The 17,880-nt window shown below is 54.3% G+C and overlaps 2 protein-coding genes across 2 annotated transcripts in view; one reads left to right on the forward strand and one right to left on the reverse strand.

The window, feature by feature from the left end:
- Window positions 1-17,880, forward strand: part of LOC149875512 (uncharacterized) — a 125,442-nt gene that overhangs the window by 41,616 nt on the left and 65,946 nt on the right.
- LOC149875514 (zinc finger protein 202-like) overlaps window positions 7-17,880 on the reverse strand; it is a gene marked incomplete at its 3' end in the record, with an annotated part of 130,860 nt that continues 112,986 nt past the window's right edge. Inside the window, exons 2-4 of the mRNA XM_090030957.1 lie at window positions 3,129-3,363; window positions 274-729; window positions 7-174 (exon numbers count right to left, since the gene is read on the reverse strand). Coding sequence (XP_089887083.1) covers window positions 7-174; window positions 274-729; window positions 3,129-3,137 — 633 coding nt within the window. The remainder of the gene's footprint in view (window positions 175-273; window positions 730-3,128; window positions 3,364-17,880) is intronic.

The following is a 17,880-nucleotide window of genomic DNA, read 5'->3' on the forward strand; positions in this document are numbered from 1 at the left end:
GTGAGGCAGCTCGTCCTCGGGCCCTGGGGTTTCCCGATCTCCTGCCTCCTCCAGAGGCCTGTCCTCACCATGGGCCTTTGGCTGCTGCACCCAGGAGCCACCAGGCTCCGGCAGGGCCCCAGGGGGCTGCATCTTGTCTGAGGACACCTCCTCCACCTCCACACGCACCGTGAGCTGGGGACGAGATAGATGTGTCACTGGGGAGCTGGGATCTGGGGGGAAACTTCCCCCAGACATGCGGAGGTGCAGATGGCACCAAACAAACGCTCTCACCTGGAGCTTCTCGTCCTCCGCTTGCCCCAGCTGAAACCCCTCGGCCAGGGCCACGGCCTGGGTGGAGGTCTCCATGCAGCGCCCGCACACCCAGCTCTGCATCTCCAGGGGCAGGATGGCCAGGAACTGCTCCAGCACCACCAGCTCCAGCATCTGCTCCTTGCTGCGGCGCTGGGGCTCCAGCCAGCGCCGGCAGAGCTCCCGCAGCCGGCTGCAAATCTTCCGCGGGCCCTCGGCTTCCCTGTAGCGCAGGCCACGGAAGAGCCGGCGCCAGGGCTCTGGGGTGGGGATCTCATCCCGCGGTGTCAGCGCTGGGGTCACGGAGGGCAGCTCGGCCTCACAACGGGGCTGCATGGCCTGCACCGCATCCTGCCCCCACAGGTCTTGGAGCTGGACTGGCTCTGATCTGGACGACATGAGGGACTTCTGCACCCTCAGCCCCTGCCTGCAGACCTCCTGGGTTCATAGAATCACAGAATCACTGAGTGGGAAGGGACCCAGACAGATCATCGAGTCCGACCCCCGCCATGGGCAGGAAGGCGCACTGGGGGTGGAGGGGTCATGGGACCCCAGCCAGGTGCCTGTCCAGTCTCCTCTTGAAGATCCCCGGGGAAGGGGAGAGCACCACCTCTCTGGGGGCCTGTTCCAGGCTCTGGCCACCCTTACCGTGAAGTCGTTCTTCCTAATATCCAACCTCAGCCTCTCCTCCCTCAGCTTGTGGTCACTGTTCCTGGTGACTGCAAGGGGGCCCTGGGGAACAGACTTTCCCCGAGTCCCTGCTGCTGGCCCCTGAGAAGGCTGTAGCAGCCACAAGATCCCCCTCAGTTTCCTCTTGTGGAGACTGAAGAGATTCGGGTCCCTCAGCCTCTCCTCATAGGGCTGGCCACGGAGGCCCCCAACCATACGAGTGGCCTCGTGTGTACCCTCTCCAGGTTCCCCACGTCCCCCCGAAGTGCGGTGCCCAGTAGTGGACACAGGACTCTAGCTGCGGCCTGACCGGCGCCGCATGAGGGGGAGCAAGACCTCTCTGGCAGTGATGCCGCTGTTGCTGCAGGACAGGGTGCGGTCGGCTCTGCCTATTGCTTCGTCGCGTTGGCGACTCACATTCATCCTGGAGTCAGTCCTGACTCCAAGATCCCTCTCTGCCTCTGTGCTGCCGAGAGGGGCAGCCCCGAACCTATAGCCGTAATGCTGGCTCCCTCTCCCCGGGTGCAGCACCCTGCACTTGACCTTGTCGAACCGCATCCTGTTCAGATCCGCCCACTTCTCCAACCTATCCAGCTCTGCCTGGACACGGTCCCTGCCTGCCGGGGTATTCACTTTACCCCCCAGCTTGGTGTCATCAGTGAACTTGAGCGGGGTGCTCTCCACCCCCTCATCCAGGTCGCTGATGATGTTGAACACCACCGGCCCCAGGACCGAGCCCTGGGGGACTCGGCTGCCAACACCCCCCAGGTTGACATCGACCCGTCCCCCCCACCTCTGGGTGCGCCCCTCGAGCCAGTCTCCCACCCGTGTGACCGTGCATTTGGCAATGCCGCAGCCCCTCAGCTTGCCCACCAGAACTGGGGGGGACACGGTGTCGAAGCCTTCTGGGAGTCCAAGAAGACGACACGGACTTCCTCCTTCCCCTCTAAGCTCTTTGTTCCCTGGTCATAGGAAGAGACCAGGTTGGTCAGGCAGGATCGGCCTGGCACGAACCCGTGCTGGTGACCCCTCAACATCCCTTCCCCTGCAGGGCTCTCACAAATGTGGCCCTTTCATAGATATCATAGACATCAGGGCTGGAAGGGACCTTGGGAGATCATCGAGTCCAGCCCCCTGCCCAAAAATTGATACATTTCAAAGACCTTCCCCAGGACAGAAGTGAGGCTGACTGGCCTGTAGTTGCCAGGCTCTTCCTTCCTCCCCTTCTTGAAAATAGGCACCACACTGGCCCTTTTCCAGTCCTCAGGGACTTGGCCCCAGCACCAGGAGTCCTCGAACAGCCGTGCCAACGGCTCCGCGATGACACCAGCCAATTCCCTCAGCACCCGCGGATGAAGGTCATCCGGGCCCGCCGACTTGGACACATCCAAGCCCTCCAGGTAATCCTTAACTAGGTCTGAACTAGCAGTCGGGGGCTCGCAGCCTTCCCGGCCTCTCTACGCTGTCACCCGAGAGCGCCCCGTTGTCAGCGGACAGGGACACGGAGGCAAAGAGCTTGTTGGAGAGTTCAGCCTTCTCTCGCGCCTCCGTCACCACCTGCCCTGCCCTGCCCCCCCGCCATAGAGGTCCAATGTTACCGTAAGACTTCTTCTTGCTACCTATATACTTGAAGAGGGACTTTTTGTTATCCTTGATCCCAGAAGCTAATCTAAGCTCCAGTGTTGCTTTAGCTTTCCTCACCAAATCCCTACAAGCTCGGGTCAGGGAGGTGTACTCCTCCTGCGTCCCTGCCCCTGCTTCCACCGCCAGTACACTTTTTTCTTTGCCCTCAGGCCAGCCTGGATATCCACGCTCAGCCATGGAGGTTTCTTGGGCCCTTTTCCCACCTTCCTGAGCAGAGGAAATGCTTCCTGCTGCACCCCAAGGATAGCCTCCTTGAGGAAGGACCACCTTTCCTGGACCCCCAGACTAGCTACCCCGGGCTCCGAGTGCCACCCTGACTACTGCCCTGAGCTCAAAGTTGGCTTTCCTAATGTCAAGCATTTCCGCTGTGCTAATTACCCTTGCTGCCCTTCTCTGAATAGCAAACTGGATCACTTCATGATCACTGTCCCCTAGCCTCCCTTGTACTAGCACCTCCCCCACCAGGTCATCCCCAGAGGCTAACTCCAGATCCAGGATGGCATTTCCCTCGTGGGGACAAGTACCTCCTGCATGAGGTGTAGGTCCTGGATGCACGTCAGGAACCGTTGCGAGCGGCTCGACCTAGCCGGGTCCTGCTCCTCCAGCTCCTGCCGGGAAGGGAAGGCCCACGGCTGCCACAGGCTGCAGTGCAGCAGCCACGTCTCCCCGGGAGGGATCTCACCGGCCGCGGGCCTGGGCTCTCACTCTCTCTGCACTCGTGCACGGCACCTGTGGGCAGTGTCCGGTCTCCACAAACACCTGTGGGAAAGGAGACAGTGGAAATCTGGCCCTGGATCTGACACACGGGACCGTAACCCTGCCCCGGCCCGAGGTCTGCCCAGCGCTGATGCTCCCGCCCACCACAACTCGGAGCCGTCCTCACTCCCCTCTAGCTCCAGCACAGGACGCGGGCACCGGGCTGGCTGGAGAAATGGCACAGCCGCAGCTCTCCACCCCTTCCCCAGCCCAACGGCTGCTCCCTCCTCTCCCAGCCCTGCAGTCAGGGTGACCTCCGCTCATGCACACATCACTGAACAGAAAGGTTAATGTGACAAACAGTGAATGATAACAACACATAGACCGAATGACAAAGAGTTCCCACGTGGGTTTGGCAACTTATCGGCAGACCCTCTATGCCAGTGCACGCCTAATTGTTCCAGCGAAGTCAGGCGTCCCCGATCAATGCTGTCCAAGGGGTCACCTGGAAGGTCCATTGGTCAGGTTTCAGTCCACGCTCACACTGTGAGGCCAGGGTCCAGGCTTCATACAGTGACGGTCCTTCTGGCCCGTCCGTCATGCTGGCCACTTGACATGCACATTCCCTTATGCCTTATCTTATACTAATCTGTTGGTTTTACAGCAACTCCCAATCTTGCCCTATAGCTGTTACCCTATGGGATCAAAAGGTGTTAGAAATTGTCATGAAAGGTTACTGCCCGAACTCAGGTTCACCCAATAAGCAAATTATACCACACTGAAATTAGCATTACTCTGCCCTTAGTTTCTTATTGCTGGATTCCTTGGAATGTGCTGATTATATTAGGTGCTCAAATCTTGTTACAGCTTGACCTTTAAAAAAACAGTTAGATCAGCTAATCTTCTATCTCTGCTTATTTTCTGGGCTCAGAGGTCCCATGATCAGTGCAAACAGTTAGATTCAACACTTTGGTTAAATTGTGACAGACAAATTCCACTTGCGGATTGCAAACTTGCAAGCTTTGCATTAGCTAATCTTAACTGCTTAGACTATTGCCTGAATGTTTCCAAGACGATATATTTATTGCTTATGATAGTAACCCCTCTGGCTCTGGCCACCACAAATCACCCCTGCCCCTGCATACAGGGCTGTGTTTCGTGTCCCTCCAAGGGTTACCTGATGGGAAGGGCAACAGCCAACTGCCCCTCAGGGCTCTGAGACAGTTTCCCCTTGGGTCCTTTGGAAAATCGTCCATGTCCGCAGGTATCTAGAATCTTCTGGGCTGGAAAGGAGCCCGTCTTCTGTGGCCCTGGTTAGGGACGAGGGTTTGGTGGACCTGTTTGTCCTGCCACCACTGGGGCAGACCCTGGGGGCCCAGGTGGAGGTGGGAGCGTGGGGGAAAAGCCTCCTGCCCCTCGGGTACCAGAGACCTGCTACAGCCCCAGCCCAGCCACAGCCCTCTGCCCCTCTGGGAGGGGGCCATAAAGGGCCCAGTTTTCTCCCCACAGGGTGCATCTACATAAAATCTTTACTGCAGAGCTGCTTCACTACTTCTGCAGGAAACGTCTCTGCATCTACATGTGTACTCCTAGAAGGGTGCAAAAAAATAAATGAAATCTGGAGCAGCCAAGGGCCAGTCTGCTCCAGAGTTTTTTCATATGCAGTGCTGTGGCCAGGTGCCAGCTAGCCCTATATGCCCCAGCCACCCCTCTGCAGCACACTGCAACCCTGTCACAGCAGCCGGATGTGCTGTGCAGGTAGAAAGTCCGGAGCAATATTCCTCAGAGTCGTTGCTTCAGGGAGCACGTTCAAATGGCATGCCCACGAGCAAAAGACTCTGGAGCAATGTGACAGCCAGAACCAAAGGGGTTCATGAGCAAATTATAGCAAATAATACCTGCTTCTTGGAGACACCTCACAGTAGTCTGACAGTTGATATTAGCCAAGGCAAAGCTTGTAAGATTGCAACCCGCAAACTGTATCCCGTCTGTCGCAAGTATAACCGCAATGTTAAAATTAACTCTCTGTACCCATCATAACACTAACTGGGCCCCGAAAAGTGGAACTAGAAAACAGAACCGCAAACTTTAGCTCACCCAAGGGTTCTTGCTTAAAGGTGACCTGAAATAACAAACCTGATCACAAGATACGATCGACACAGTCCACAAATTCCAGAAAGGAAGTAGCCAGCTGGGTTGAACTGAGGGAGAATAAATGTTACTCTCAAACCCCAAAGTGATGTGGTGTGATTTGAGTATTGGGCGAGTTCAGGTTTGGGCAGTAATCTTCTATGATAATTTCTGACTCCTTCTAATCCCATACATAGGGTAACAGCTGTCAGGCAAGATCATAAATGGCTCCGAGCTAACACAGTAGCATAAGATAAGGCACAAAGGAGCACGCATGTCAAGGGACCAGCACGAAGCACAGGACAGAAGGACCATCGCTGTACCAAGCCTGGACCCCGGACTCCCAGCGTGAGTGAGGACCGGATCCTGACCTAGGGATCTTCCCAGTGACCCCTCGGACAGCGTTGATCCCCCGGGGATGCCTGACTTCGCTGGAACAACTTGGTGCACACCTGGCCTAGAGGGACTGCCGACAAGTTGCCAACCCCACGTGGGAACTCTTTGTCATTCGGTCCATTTGTAATTTGTTATTGTGGAATCAAACAAACTGGATGCCTTAAACTTTGGTCAAGCTAACTGCAAGTCGGAATGACTGTGACAGTTAAGTGGGAAATTCCTGACTCTGCGTGTTAGAGCAAAGTCAGAAGGAAATGTTTGTGCCTTGTATTCCCAAGTGATCTGTTTCATCCATAACCGCAGCCTTGAGACAGCAGAGAAGCATGTGTCCCTTGCTTTTGAGATAGCAGAAAACGGGTTTGTCATCTCTGACTGCTTGCTCGGGAAAACTGACTGCAATCACGTCCTGTGTAACGGCTGTTCAACAGCACACGGACTGGATGACGGTGCGTGAAGGGAGAGATCTCTCTGGAGCGCTTGGTGCATCCCTGCTGCCCTGAGCTCTCTCCGCAGCTGGAGCTCGGGATAAAAGCTTCTCTGCACCTGACCCGAAAGCCTCCACGTGTTTTACCACGACATTATCATTCACTGCTGGCTCTGTAGTGCTCTGCTACCTGTCTGTCGCATTAGCCTGTCCGTTAGCTCTTGGACGCGTGAGCCAGCAGTGAATTTGCCTTTGCTTCACTCCCGACTCGCCTCCTCGATCCCAAACCCAGCTGCCTAGCGGCTGATACGCTCGCAGCGCCTAGCCGGCCTGTGCCAGTTCAAGAAGCACGACTTTATTTGTGTGCATTAATTGCACGCGTAGACACACGCATGCAGACGTGGGCTGATCTCCCCAGCAGGGCCACAGGCCTTTGGAGCAGGGGAAGGGTCCTCCGGGGCTGGGGGAGCCGAGCAGCACTCTCGACCTGACCCACAGCTGAGGAGCCGTGGGGGAAGGGCCCTTTCATTATTACCTTTGGAAACGTCCTGCTCTCAGGCCAAATCGCCCAAACCGTGTGCCACGACCCCCGGACACGAGCCAGCGCCACGCCCGCCCGGCTCCCCACCGCCAGCTGCTGATGGGCACCCCTCCCCCATGCCCTTGGGGCCTCCCCACCGCCTCCTGCTCACACGCGTGTGCTCACACTCACCCCGGCCGGGCTGGCTGCAGCCGTGCGGCAGGGGACCGGGCTGGACGAGACCCCGCTGCCGGCGCCGAGCTCCGGGTCCCGGCCCAGACGTGCGGTCCCACGGCCCCGCACCCGGTCCCGCGCGGCTCCGGCCCCGCGTCTCGCCGGGGGGAAGCTGCCGCTCGTGCACGCGGCGCCGGCAGGGAGGCCGGGGGGGGGGGGGGGGCGACACCGCGTGCAGAGCTGCGGGAGCGCGGGTTGCGGGGGCGCTGAGGGGCCGCAGCGGGGGTCGGCGCCACCACGGGCTGCGAGCTCCGGCCGGGGCTGCGGGGCCTGCCGCCGCCGAGACCCCGCCCCGCGGGCCGCGCGCCCGGCCCCCGCGGAGACCCCCGCGCCCCCCGCACTCTCCGCCGCGGGGAGAGGAGATGGTGGGACGCGGGGCGAGGGGGGGACGTCCCGGGGCCGCTGGGAGGGCCCGGACCGGGGCGGGGAGCGGAGCTGCTCGGGCCCCTCGTTACCCCCTCAGGGCTGGCGCCGGGCGCGCCCCGCCCCCCTGCAGTCGCTGCCGCCTACCCGCCGCGCGCGCTCCCGGGGGCGGGGCACCTGTCGGCTCCGCCCCGGCCCTGGCGCAGCTCCGGGGGGGCGGGCACGCGCGGCGTGGCGGCCAATGGCATCCCGGCTCCGGCTGCCGGCTGAGGGCACCGCGGGACCGACGCGGTTGTGGCCGCCAGATCTCCTCCGGTCTCCCGCACTCGCCCGCAGTGCCGCGGGGGGCAGCGAGGGCACGGCTGTGTGGTGGCGGGCGGGGAGAGCAGATAGTGTGTGTGCGTTTGTCCTGCACGGCGGAGACCGGAGAGAAAACGGGACGGACAAGAGGGAAGAGGAGAAAAAAGGGGAGGGAAGGGCGGGACGGAGGCTCGGACACGCGGGGACGGAGGTGACTTACAATCCCATCTTTGCACACGCGAGTACACGCGCACACACGCACACTCTCTCTCTCTCTCATGTTTGGGCAACTGCAGTATCTTCCCCGACCGACTCCAGGAGCTGGGACAGTCCGTCTCAGCGCCTGCGGGTGTGAACACGGGTTGATTCCCCCGAGACTGCAGAGCTGGAAGTGGGGACATTAGCACTCGCGTGAGGAGCAGCGTCTCCGGCCTGCGCAGTCACCGCTTCCGCGGCCGTGTCCTCCAAGAAGGAACAGGGCGAAACCGGCCGTGTGTCCCCCACTCGCCCCACCCCCCACTGGTCCCAGCCCCCGCTGCACGGGCCTGGCCCTGCCCCTGTCCCCCGTGTGTGCTGGGGGCTGCCCGGGGGAGGCGCAGGCAGGGCCCCCGGCTTGTGCGAGCCCCCCGGCTTGGCCGGCCGCGCACGGCCGTGTCTTGTTCTGCTGAACCGTCCCCCGGGCTCCTTGGACTCAGTCATAGTTTCACAGTTTCTAGGGTCCTGAGCAGATCATCTAGTCTGACCCCGCTGCCATGGCAGGAAAGAGTAAGGGGCTTGACCCCAGCAAGGTGTTCATCCAGCCTCCTCTTAAACCCCCCCAGGGCAGGAGCCAGCACCACTTCTCTTGGGAGCTGGGTCCAGATCGTAGCCGCCCTGACCGTGACGTCGCGCCTCCTGATGTCTAGTCTGGATCTCCCCTCTGCCAGCTTGTGACCACTATTCCTGGTCACTCCTGGCGGGGCTCGGGGGAGCAGGGACTCCCCCAGTGCCTGCTGGTCCCCCGACTAGTTTATAACAGGGCACTAGATCCCCCTCGGCCTTCTCGTGTGGAGGCTGAACAGGTTCAGGTCCCGTTGCCTCTCCTCGTAGGGCCTGTCCTGCTGCCCCCGACCATGCGAGTGGCCTCCTCTGGCCCCTCTCCATGCCGTCCACGTCCCTCCTGCAGGGCAGTGCCCAGAACTGGACGCAGTCCTCCAGCTGTGGCCTGACCAGTGCCGCACAGAGGGGGAGGGTCACCTCCCTGGACCTGCTCGAGATGCATCTGTGGATGCAGGACAAGGTGCGGTCGCCCTTCCTGACCGTGTCCCCACGCCGCCGGCCCATGCTCATCTTGGAGTCAGTGATGACCCCCAGATCGCTTTCCGCCTCCGTGCTGACAAGAGGGGAGTTCCCCAGCCTGTAGGTATGGTGCCGGTTCTTCCTCCCCAGGTGCAGCACCTTGCACTTGTCTGTGTTGAAACCCATCCTATTGTGGTCTGCCCACCCTTGTAACCTGTCCAGGTCTGATTGTAGCCTCTTGCATCCTTCCAGTGTGCCCACGTCCCCCCACATCTTAGTGTCATCAGCAAATTTCAACAGGGGCTTTTTACCCCCTCGTCCAAGTCGCTGATGAAGATGTTGAGCAGTGCGGGCCTGAGGACCGAGCCCCCGGGGACCTCCCTGCCCACATCCTCCCAGGTCGAGAAGGACCCATCCACCACCACCCTCTGGGTGCAGCCCTCTGGCCAGTTGGCGACACATCTGACTGTGCGGGGGTCGACACCACAGCCCCCAGTTTCTTAATGAGAACGGGGTGAGAGACGGTGTTGAAGGCCTTCCGGAAGTCCAGGAAGACGACGGCCACTGCTCCCCCTGCATCTAACGATCGGGTGATCTGATCGTAAAAGCCCGCCAGGTGGGTCTGACAGGACCTGCCCCGATGAACCCGTGCTGGTTGCCCCTAAGCATGCAGTCCCCCACTGGCCCCTCCTGGGTGTGTGCCAGCGTAATTTTCTCGAACAGCTTGCCTAGGATGGAGGGAAGACTAACCGGCCTATAGTTTCCCGGGTCCTCCTTCCTGCCCTTTTTGAAGATGGGCACCATGCTGGCCCTCTTCCAGTCCTCCGGTACCTCACCAGAGCACCATGAGTGCTCGTAAAGCCGTGCCAGGGGACTTGCAGTCCACGTGGGCTCGTCTCATGCCGCTGCTGAGGGTACAAGCACGAGCCCGCCATGCTCTTTCCTGCTGTCGCCCGTGCTCTACGGGGCCCCCCCCCCTTCCCCAGAGCCAGCTGGGTCTCCGCACGGGGCAGCGGTGCCCTGTACAACCGGCCCCAGAGCTGCACCTAGGGACAGGGGCATCCCCCGGTACAGCCGGCTGCCATGCTCCACCCCAGAAGCAGTCGCCCACTTGGATATTGACCTCTGCCATGACCTGCTGACCACCTTTGACTCTTGCTTCATGCAGGACTCGGGGCAAGCTGAATATGTCGGGTTGGCATGCAAGGCCAGGCTGGAGACGCTGGCTGGTGTGCGAGAAGTGAGAGCAGTCACTCCCCTGCTCACCCCCAAGTCTCCATTTTTCCAGGAAAAAACCCTAGTTAGGCTCCGGGAACGGCGAGAGACGCGCAAGTGAAAGCTTGCGGTGGCCCCGCATGTGCATTTTCTCTCCAGAGCCGAAGTGCTGGACACAGGCGGGTTACAGCTGCTTTGCCGGGGTGGGGGGAGAACGGGGCAGTATTGCACACAGCGAGGGGAATCTCTCCCTTGTCTGTTCAAAGGACTCCTCCCCCTCCCTCAGTTTTCAAGCATTTTTATACTTAAGACAGATAAAGAAAAAAAAATACAACCTTGAAGAAACTAAAACAAGTTTACTTAATTGGACATCTGTGCCCAGAGTAATAATGCAGGATTTTTTTTTTTTGTCTCAGAGCGTATGACTGAAATAAGCAGTATCAGCACTTCTGGGCTCTGTCTTTTTTTCTAGTCAGAGAGGCCAAAGCCTGACTAAATTCACTTTAACACTCTCTAAGTTTTTTTCTTTAAGTTAAATATTTATAACCAGTAGCCTTTCAACTTCTAGTTTTCCTTTTTCTTACTTTCTGCTATTTCAACACACACATTATATACTTCCTTTCTGGTTGATGGGCTATTCCTCATTTGCCTCACAGCACAGTTGAAGCAACACTGAATGATCATGAACACCAGGCATAGTCCAATAAAAGCACCAAACAAGATCACCAACCTACGACTGACGGTGGAGCCAGGAACTGAAAACAGAGCTAAACCAAGAACTCACACTCCAGCTATCTGACTCATGCAATTTAGCTGCTGCTTTTCGAATACTTTTCTTTAAATCCTGGATGTCTTCTGAATTATCAGGAATAGAAGTACAGCATTCTTTACCTATTAAAGCACAGACTCCTCCTCTGCTGGCTAGTCTATAATCTAACGCAGGTCGGTTTTGCAAGCTCCTTTGCCTTATTTCCTTCATTTCTGTATTTATTTTATCAAAAGTATCAGCAGTAGCATTAGCAATCTTTTCCAGAGATGCTGCAACTTTCTTTATCTCGGACATTGCTAAGCCTGCACCATAGCTGGGGAACGTTATACCCCAAAACTTTTGACTTTGTGTAATTTCACGAACCTTGTGAATTCTTCCTTTAGGTAAGTGAGATTTATTAGTAAAGGCAGGTTACGCTGGAGAGACATAGCACGTTCCTCTCCGATCAGAGGGAAGATTTTTATCGGCCTTATTTCCACACACAAAATAGCGACCAGCTAGTGCAGTATATGCCCCTGGTATTACAGCGTGGGGACATCATCCGTTGTGAATTATAGCCTGAAAACTGATCTGCAGGGGAGTATTAGATATCCAGGAACCATTAGGGAACCAAGCACCATTTATCTTAAATTCTACCTCGCACTCACTGACTCCTACTGCAACACGAGATCCATCACAGGTCCAACACCCCTTCCCGGGGGGGCATACGCTAATTGTACATAGACCGGTTGCAACTTACATGCTGCCAAGTTTCATTTCCATGAAAATCTGGATAGTGAGGGGCTAACATCTGAGTTGCATTCAAGGGTACCGCTATCATGGGTATTCCTCCGGGAGAATAGATAGGGACATGACTACATATCCAACGAGAGACATTTAAATCTAACCCAATTTGATTACCTAAAGACAAGAACATATTTTCATGAAATGATCTTCTTTGTCTGTGCGGATGTGTAGTTTGGTTTACAGAGTTTCTCATAACTGATGAGTCCAGTTCATATAAGATGGCTCAAAAGGAAATACTGTGAACTACTCAAATCACAACTAAGTCCACCTCAGGAACCAGGAACTAGGTAGAGACCTTTTTTTGGTCCCGAAGGGCATAGCGGTGTCGCTGGGGTACAGCCTCTTCACCCTGTAGTGGCAAATCCTCTTTGCCAGTAGCCGCTTGGCTCACGACTAGTCTTGAGCTCTCCTGCTGGCAGGCGCTAGGCTCACTACCAGTCTGTGGAGGCTGATTACAAGATTGATATGGAGGAGACTCTGGGTCTAAGGGGTGGATGTTTTCTTCCTGTGTGAAGCATGGATCCATGTCTGGAGTCCTGGATGCTTGATTGCAGTGTTGGTGGTCAGGAGTACCTGGAATGGGCCTTTCCAGCAAGGTTCCAGCAATGACTTTCGTTGATGGGCTTTTACATGGACCCAATTTCCAGGCAGGATAGACTAGCATGGCTCATCTGGTTCTTTGGGGAGAGCTGCCTGTACCTGTGAATGAAAAGCTTTAACACACTTCATTAGTGCCTTACAATAGTCTAGAATAGTATCATCAAGTGAATGTATATCGCAAAAGTGGGAAGCAACAGGGGGCAAGGCGGGGAGTTGGCAGTAGATCTCATACTCATAAGGGCTATGGGAAGTGCATCTGGCCATTTTAGGTGAGTCTCAGCACAAATTTTGGCCAGTTTATTTTTCAGAATGCCATTTTGGCGTTCTACTTGACCCAAGGCCAATGGTATGGGCAATGACAGTTCTGTTGCATCTGCACGACTTTGCAGACTTCTTTCATTATCTGTCCAGTGAAATGAATTCCTCTATCAGAGTTTAGGGATAAAGGAATACCAAACCTTGGAATAAAGTCTTCAGCAACTTTTTGCTTACAGTGATGGCATCAGCTTTTGCACATGGGTAGGCTTCTACCCATCCAGAAAACATACATACAAGAACAAGAACATATTCATAAGAACGACATTTCTGCATTGGAATAAAATCTAATTGTAAATTTACAAATGGTCCCCAAGGTGGGGGATGTGCTGCCTTCTTTGTTTTTACAGACTTTCCCACTTCATTGGCTTGGCAAATAGGACAGGTGTGGCAGTACTGTTGAGCCACAGATGGAAAAGTTGGAGGAAAGCAATCAAGCTTAACAGCTTCTATCATTCCCCCTTTGCTCACATGTGCCATGCCATGGCGTATGTGAGCAAGATGAGGAAGAAGGGCCTTTGGGGCAACCAGGCGGCCGTCCGGGGAGCGCCACAAATGGTCCAGGTATAACAAGCACCCAGCCAGTCTCCATGTGTGTTTCTCTGGTTCTGGAGCCTGATCTTGGAGGAGGGCAACGTCGTGAAGACTTGCCAATGGAGACTGGTCAGTTGGCCTAGACAAGAACACAGGCGTGGCCTGAGGAGTGGAAATAGCCGCAGCTTCGGCAGCGGAGTCTGCCAGAGCATTCCCACGTGTAGCATCATCATAAGGTTTCTGGTGAGCTTGGCATTTAATAATAGCAACAGCAGAAGGTAATTTTAAAGCATTCAACAAGGCATTTACGTATGGACCGTTACTAATGTTGACACCTCCTGAAGTGAGGAAGCCTCTTTGTTTCTAAAGTTGTACATAATCATGTACAATACTAAAAGCATAGTGAGAATCAGTATAAATATTAAGAGAGGCACCAGAGGCCAGGGTGCGAGCCCTGGTGAGGGCCACAAGCTCGGCAACTTGAGCTGAATGCACATTAGGTAAGTGATGGCTTTTTATAACATTACAGTGGCAACATACTGCATATCCTGCAACAAGGGAGCCTTTTGAGTTTTTTGACATGATCCATCAATGTAGAATACTAGATCTGGGTTTTGCCAGGGGTTGTCCTTTAGATCAGTGCGGGGCATTAATAGGTGACCAGTAACAAAAATGCAATCATGGGGTTCACCCCAGAAGTCCTTGACTTCAGAAAAGCTGACTTTGACAAGCTCAAGAGGCTAGTTGGTCAGGCCCTTAGGGACCATGACCCCAGGGAGATGGGAATTCAAGAAGAGTGGTTGCTTCTCAAGGAAGCGATCCTCAATGCACAAGCTAAATCTATTCCAACACGGAGGAAAGGCAGCAAGAGGGCACAGCAGCCCCCCTGGCTCTCCAGAGACCTAGCGGACCTACTGTGGCTAAAAAAGGAAAGCCTACAAAGGACGGAGGATGGGATTCACCTCCAAGGAGGATTACTCTGCGCTGGTCCGGTCCTGCAGGGACCAAACCAGGAAAGCCTAGGCTGCAACTGAACTCCAACTAGCTTCAGGCATCAAGGACAACAAAAAGTCCTTTTTCAGATATGTGGGGAGCCGGAGGAAAAGCAAGGGCAATGTTGGACCCCTGCTAAACCAGATGGGGCAACTGACAACTGACGCCCAGGAAAAAGCCAACCTATTAAATAGGTACCTTGCATCAGTCTTTCATCAGTCCCACGGGATGCCCATGCCTGCTATGGGACAGGGAGATCGGGGTGAGGGGGATCCCCTACCCTCCATCAATGCTGACCTCCTGAAGGAACACCTTGAGAAGCTGGATACCTTCAAGTCAGCTGGCCCTGACAACCTGCACCGCAGGGCACTCAAGGAGCTGGCGAGCGTCATAGCCCAGCCCCTGGCACAAATCTTCGAGAGCTCCTGGCGCTCTGGTGTAGTGCCCGAAGACTGGAAGAAGGCCAATGTGGTGCCGATCTTCAAGAAAGGGAGGAGAGTGGATCCGGCTAACTACAGGCCCATTAGCCTGACTTCTGTCCTGGGGAAGACCTTAGAAAAGTTTATTAAGGAGGCCATCCTTGAGGGACTGGCCCAGGCTAACATCCTAAGGGATAGCCAGCATGGGTTTGTTGCGGGTAGGTCTTGTTTGACCAATCTGATTTCCTTCTATGACCAGGTGACCTATCACCTGGACGAGGGAGAAGAGATTGATGTCATATATCCTGACTTCAAAAAAGCTTTTGATCTGGTATCCCATGATCACCTCTTGGCCAACTGGCCAGTTGTGGCCTTGGCTCCACCACAATCCGCTGGCTGGGAAATTGGCTCCATGGTCGGACCCAGAGGGTTGTGATTGATGGCAGTCACTCATCGTGGTGCCCTGTGACCAGTGGGGTCCCTCAAGGCTCTGTTCTGGGACCCATCCTGTTCAATATCTTCATTAACAATGTGGACATTGGAGTCAGGAGTGGACTGGCCAAATTTGCCGATGACACCAAACTTTGGGGCAAAGCATCCACGCCAGAAGATAGGCGGGTGATCCAGGCTGACCTGGACAAGCTCAGCAAAAGGGCAGACGAGAACCTCATGGTGTTGAACACCGATAAACACAAGGTTCTCCACCTTGGGAGGAAAAACCTGCAGCACCCTTATAGGCTCGGCAGCGCTACGTTGGATAGCACTACAGAAGAAAGAGACTTGGGGGTCATCATTGACCACAAGATGAACATGAGCCTGCAATGCGATGCTGCGGCTAGTAAAGCGACCAAAACACTGGCTTGCATCCATAGATGCTTCTCGAGCAAATCCCGGGACGTCATTCTCCCCTTGTACTCGGCCTTGGTGAGGCCGCAGCTGGAGTACTGCGTCCAGTTTTGGGCTCCACAATTCAAAAAGGATGTGGAGAAGCTTGAGAGGGTCCAGAGGAGAGCCATGCGCATGATCAGAGGTCAGGAAAACAGATCTTACGATGATAAGCTGAGAGCCATGGGGCTCTTTAGCCTGGAAAAGCGCAGGCTCGGGGTGATCTGGTGGCCACCTATAAGTTTATCAAGGGTCCCCCAGGATCTGGGGGAACGTTTGTTCACCAGAGCGCCCCAAGGGATGACGAGGTCGAACGGTCACAAACTCCTGCAAGACCGTTTCAGGCTGGACATAAGGAAGAATTTCTTTACTGTCCAAGCCCCCGAGGTCTGGAACAGTCTGCCAGCGGAGGTGGTTCAAGCACCTACATTGAACACCTTCAAGAGTAAATTGGATGCTTATCTTGCTGGGATCCTATGACCCCAGCTGACTTCCTGCCCTTTGGACAGGGGGCTGGACTTGATGATTTCCCGAGGTCCCTTCCAGCCCCTAATGTCTATGAAATCTATGATGTCTATGAAATCCATAGGGGTAGGTAACAGAGAAGCAGGGTTTAAAACAGGGCATGTAGTTAGGATGACATTTCCAGCATAGAGAAGCAAGATTTCATACTTAGTTAATCTAGCATTTGAAATGTGTTGGGTTTTTGTTTTCAGTAAACGGGCTGCTTCAGCAGGTGGGACAGCAAGAGTAAGGGGAGAACCTAATCTATGAATCTATGAATCTATAATACAAGAGTAGAGGGAAATTCAACAGTAATAGCAGCTGCAGCTGCAGCACAGAGACATGGAGGAAGTCCGGGTGCAACAGGGTCAAGAGCAGAGGTATAATAAGCAATGGGACGGTGCTTGTCTCCATGTGTCTGAGTAGGTACTGCAAGTGCAAATCCGTCCTTTTCATGACAAATAGAATAAAAGGTTTAGTTTAAATGGGACGACCTAAGGCAGGAGCTTGTGACAGAGCTTGTTTCATAGAGGTAAAAGCGACTTCGATCTCTGAAGTCCAGGGTAAAGGCTCAGGGGTATTAACAAGAGTCAGATTTTACAATGGCTTGACTATAGAGGCATAGCCAAGTATCCACTGACGGCAGTAGCCAGCCATGCCTAGGAAGGTACGCATTTGGGACACAGTTGTTGGTCTAGGCACTTTAAGAGTAGTTTCTATTCTGGAAGAGGAAAACAGTCGTTCTCCAGCAGAAATATCATGACCTAAATAGTGGACACGAGGAAGACAAAGCTGCAGTTTTTCTTTAGATGTTTTATGGCCTTTTAGGGGAAGAGAGGTGAGTAGAGTTAAAGAGTCAGTTTTACAGGCTTCACGGGAGGTAGATGAAAAGAGCAAATAATGAACATATTGCACAAGCACAGAATTTTCTTTAAATATTATGTTATCTAGATCGTTCTTCAGAATTTGAGAAAAAACAGAAGGGGATTCAGTATAGTCCTGGGGCAATTGTTTCCACGTATACTGAAGTCCTTGACAGGTAAATGCAAAGAGAAACAGGCTATCAGGTGTATAGAGACAGAGAAAAATGCAGAACATAAGTCAACAACAGTAAAATAACAAGCTTTAGGAGAAATACAGGCCAAGATAGTCGCTGGATTTGGTGCAACAGGAGAAGTAGTTAAAACTGCAGAATTTACAGCACAAAGGTCTTGTACAAAGCGAGAGGTTTCTTTCCAAGTTTTTTTACAGGAAGAACAGGCGTATTACAAGGGCTCTTAGTCGGGACAATGATACCTTGCTTTAAAAGGGCAGTTATAACAGGATGTATCTCTTCTTTAGCTTCTGGACATAAAAGGTATTGAGCAACTTTGGGTAAAGGCTTAGCTGGGCTTAATCTCATTTTTACAGGTTGGGCAGTATGGATTTGTCCTCCTTCATTAGCATGCTGGGACCAGAGAGACGGAGGGACAGCTTTTATGATTTCTTCTTGCAACACAGAAAGATCAGGGAACTCAGGCTCAAGAGGTGAGCTGGCTAAAGCGGCAAGTACTGCTATCTCGTTATTACAGGGAATATTTAAATAAACACCATTAGGAGAGCAATAGACAGTACTGCCGAGTATACAGAGCAAATCTATGCTTGATAAATTAACAGGAGAACAAGGACTAAGGAGAAAGTCATGTAGATCAGAAACAGGACTAAGAGAAACACATAACGGTTGGGAAACAGGATGAGGAACTATTTGATTTGAAATTCCCACGGCGTTTGCAACAGCAGAGGAGAGGGGAGTTGTGCAAAATTCTTCAGCTCGAAGAGGAGAGCGGCTTGCACCGGTGTCTACTGAACATTTTGTAGAGATGCCATTTATCAGGCGGGAAACAAAGGGATCATCTTGATCAAGTGGGAGAAGCGG

Source organism: Crocodylus siamensis, chromosome 1 (genome assembly GCF_052110815.1).
Source record: "Crocodylus siamensis isolate JL-2025a chromosome 1, ASM5211081v1, whole genome shotgun sequence".
NCBI lineage: Eukaryota > Metazoa > Chordata > Crocodylia > Crocodylidae > Crocodylus > Crocodylus siamensis.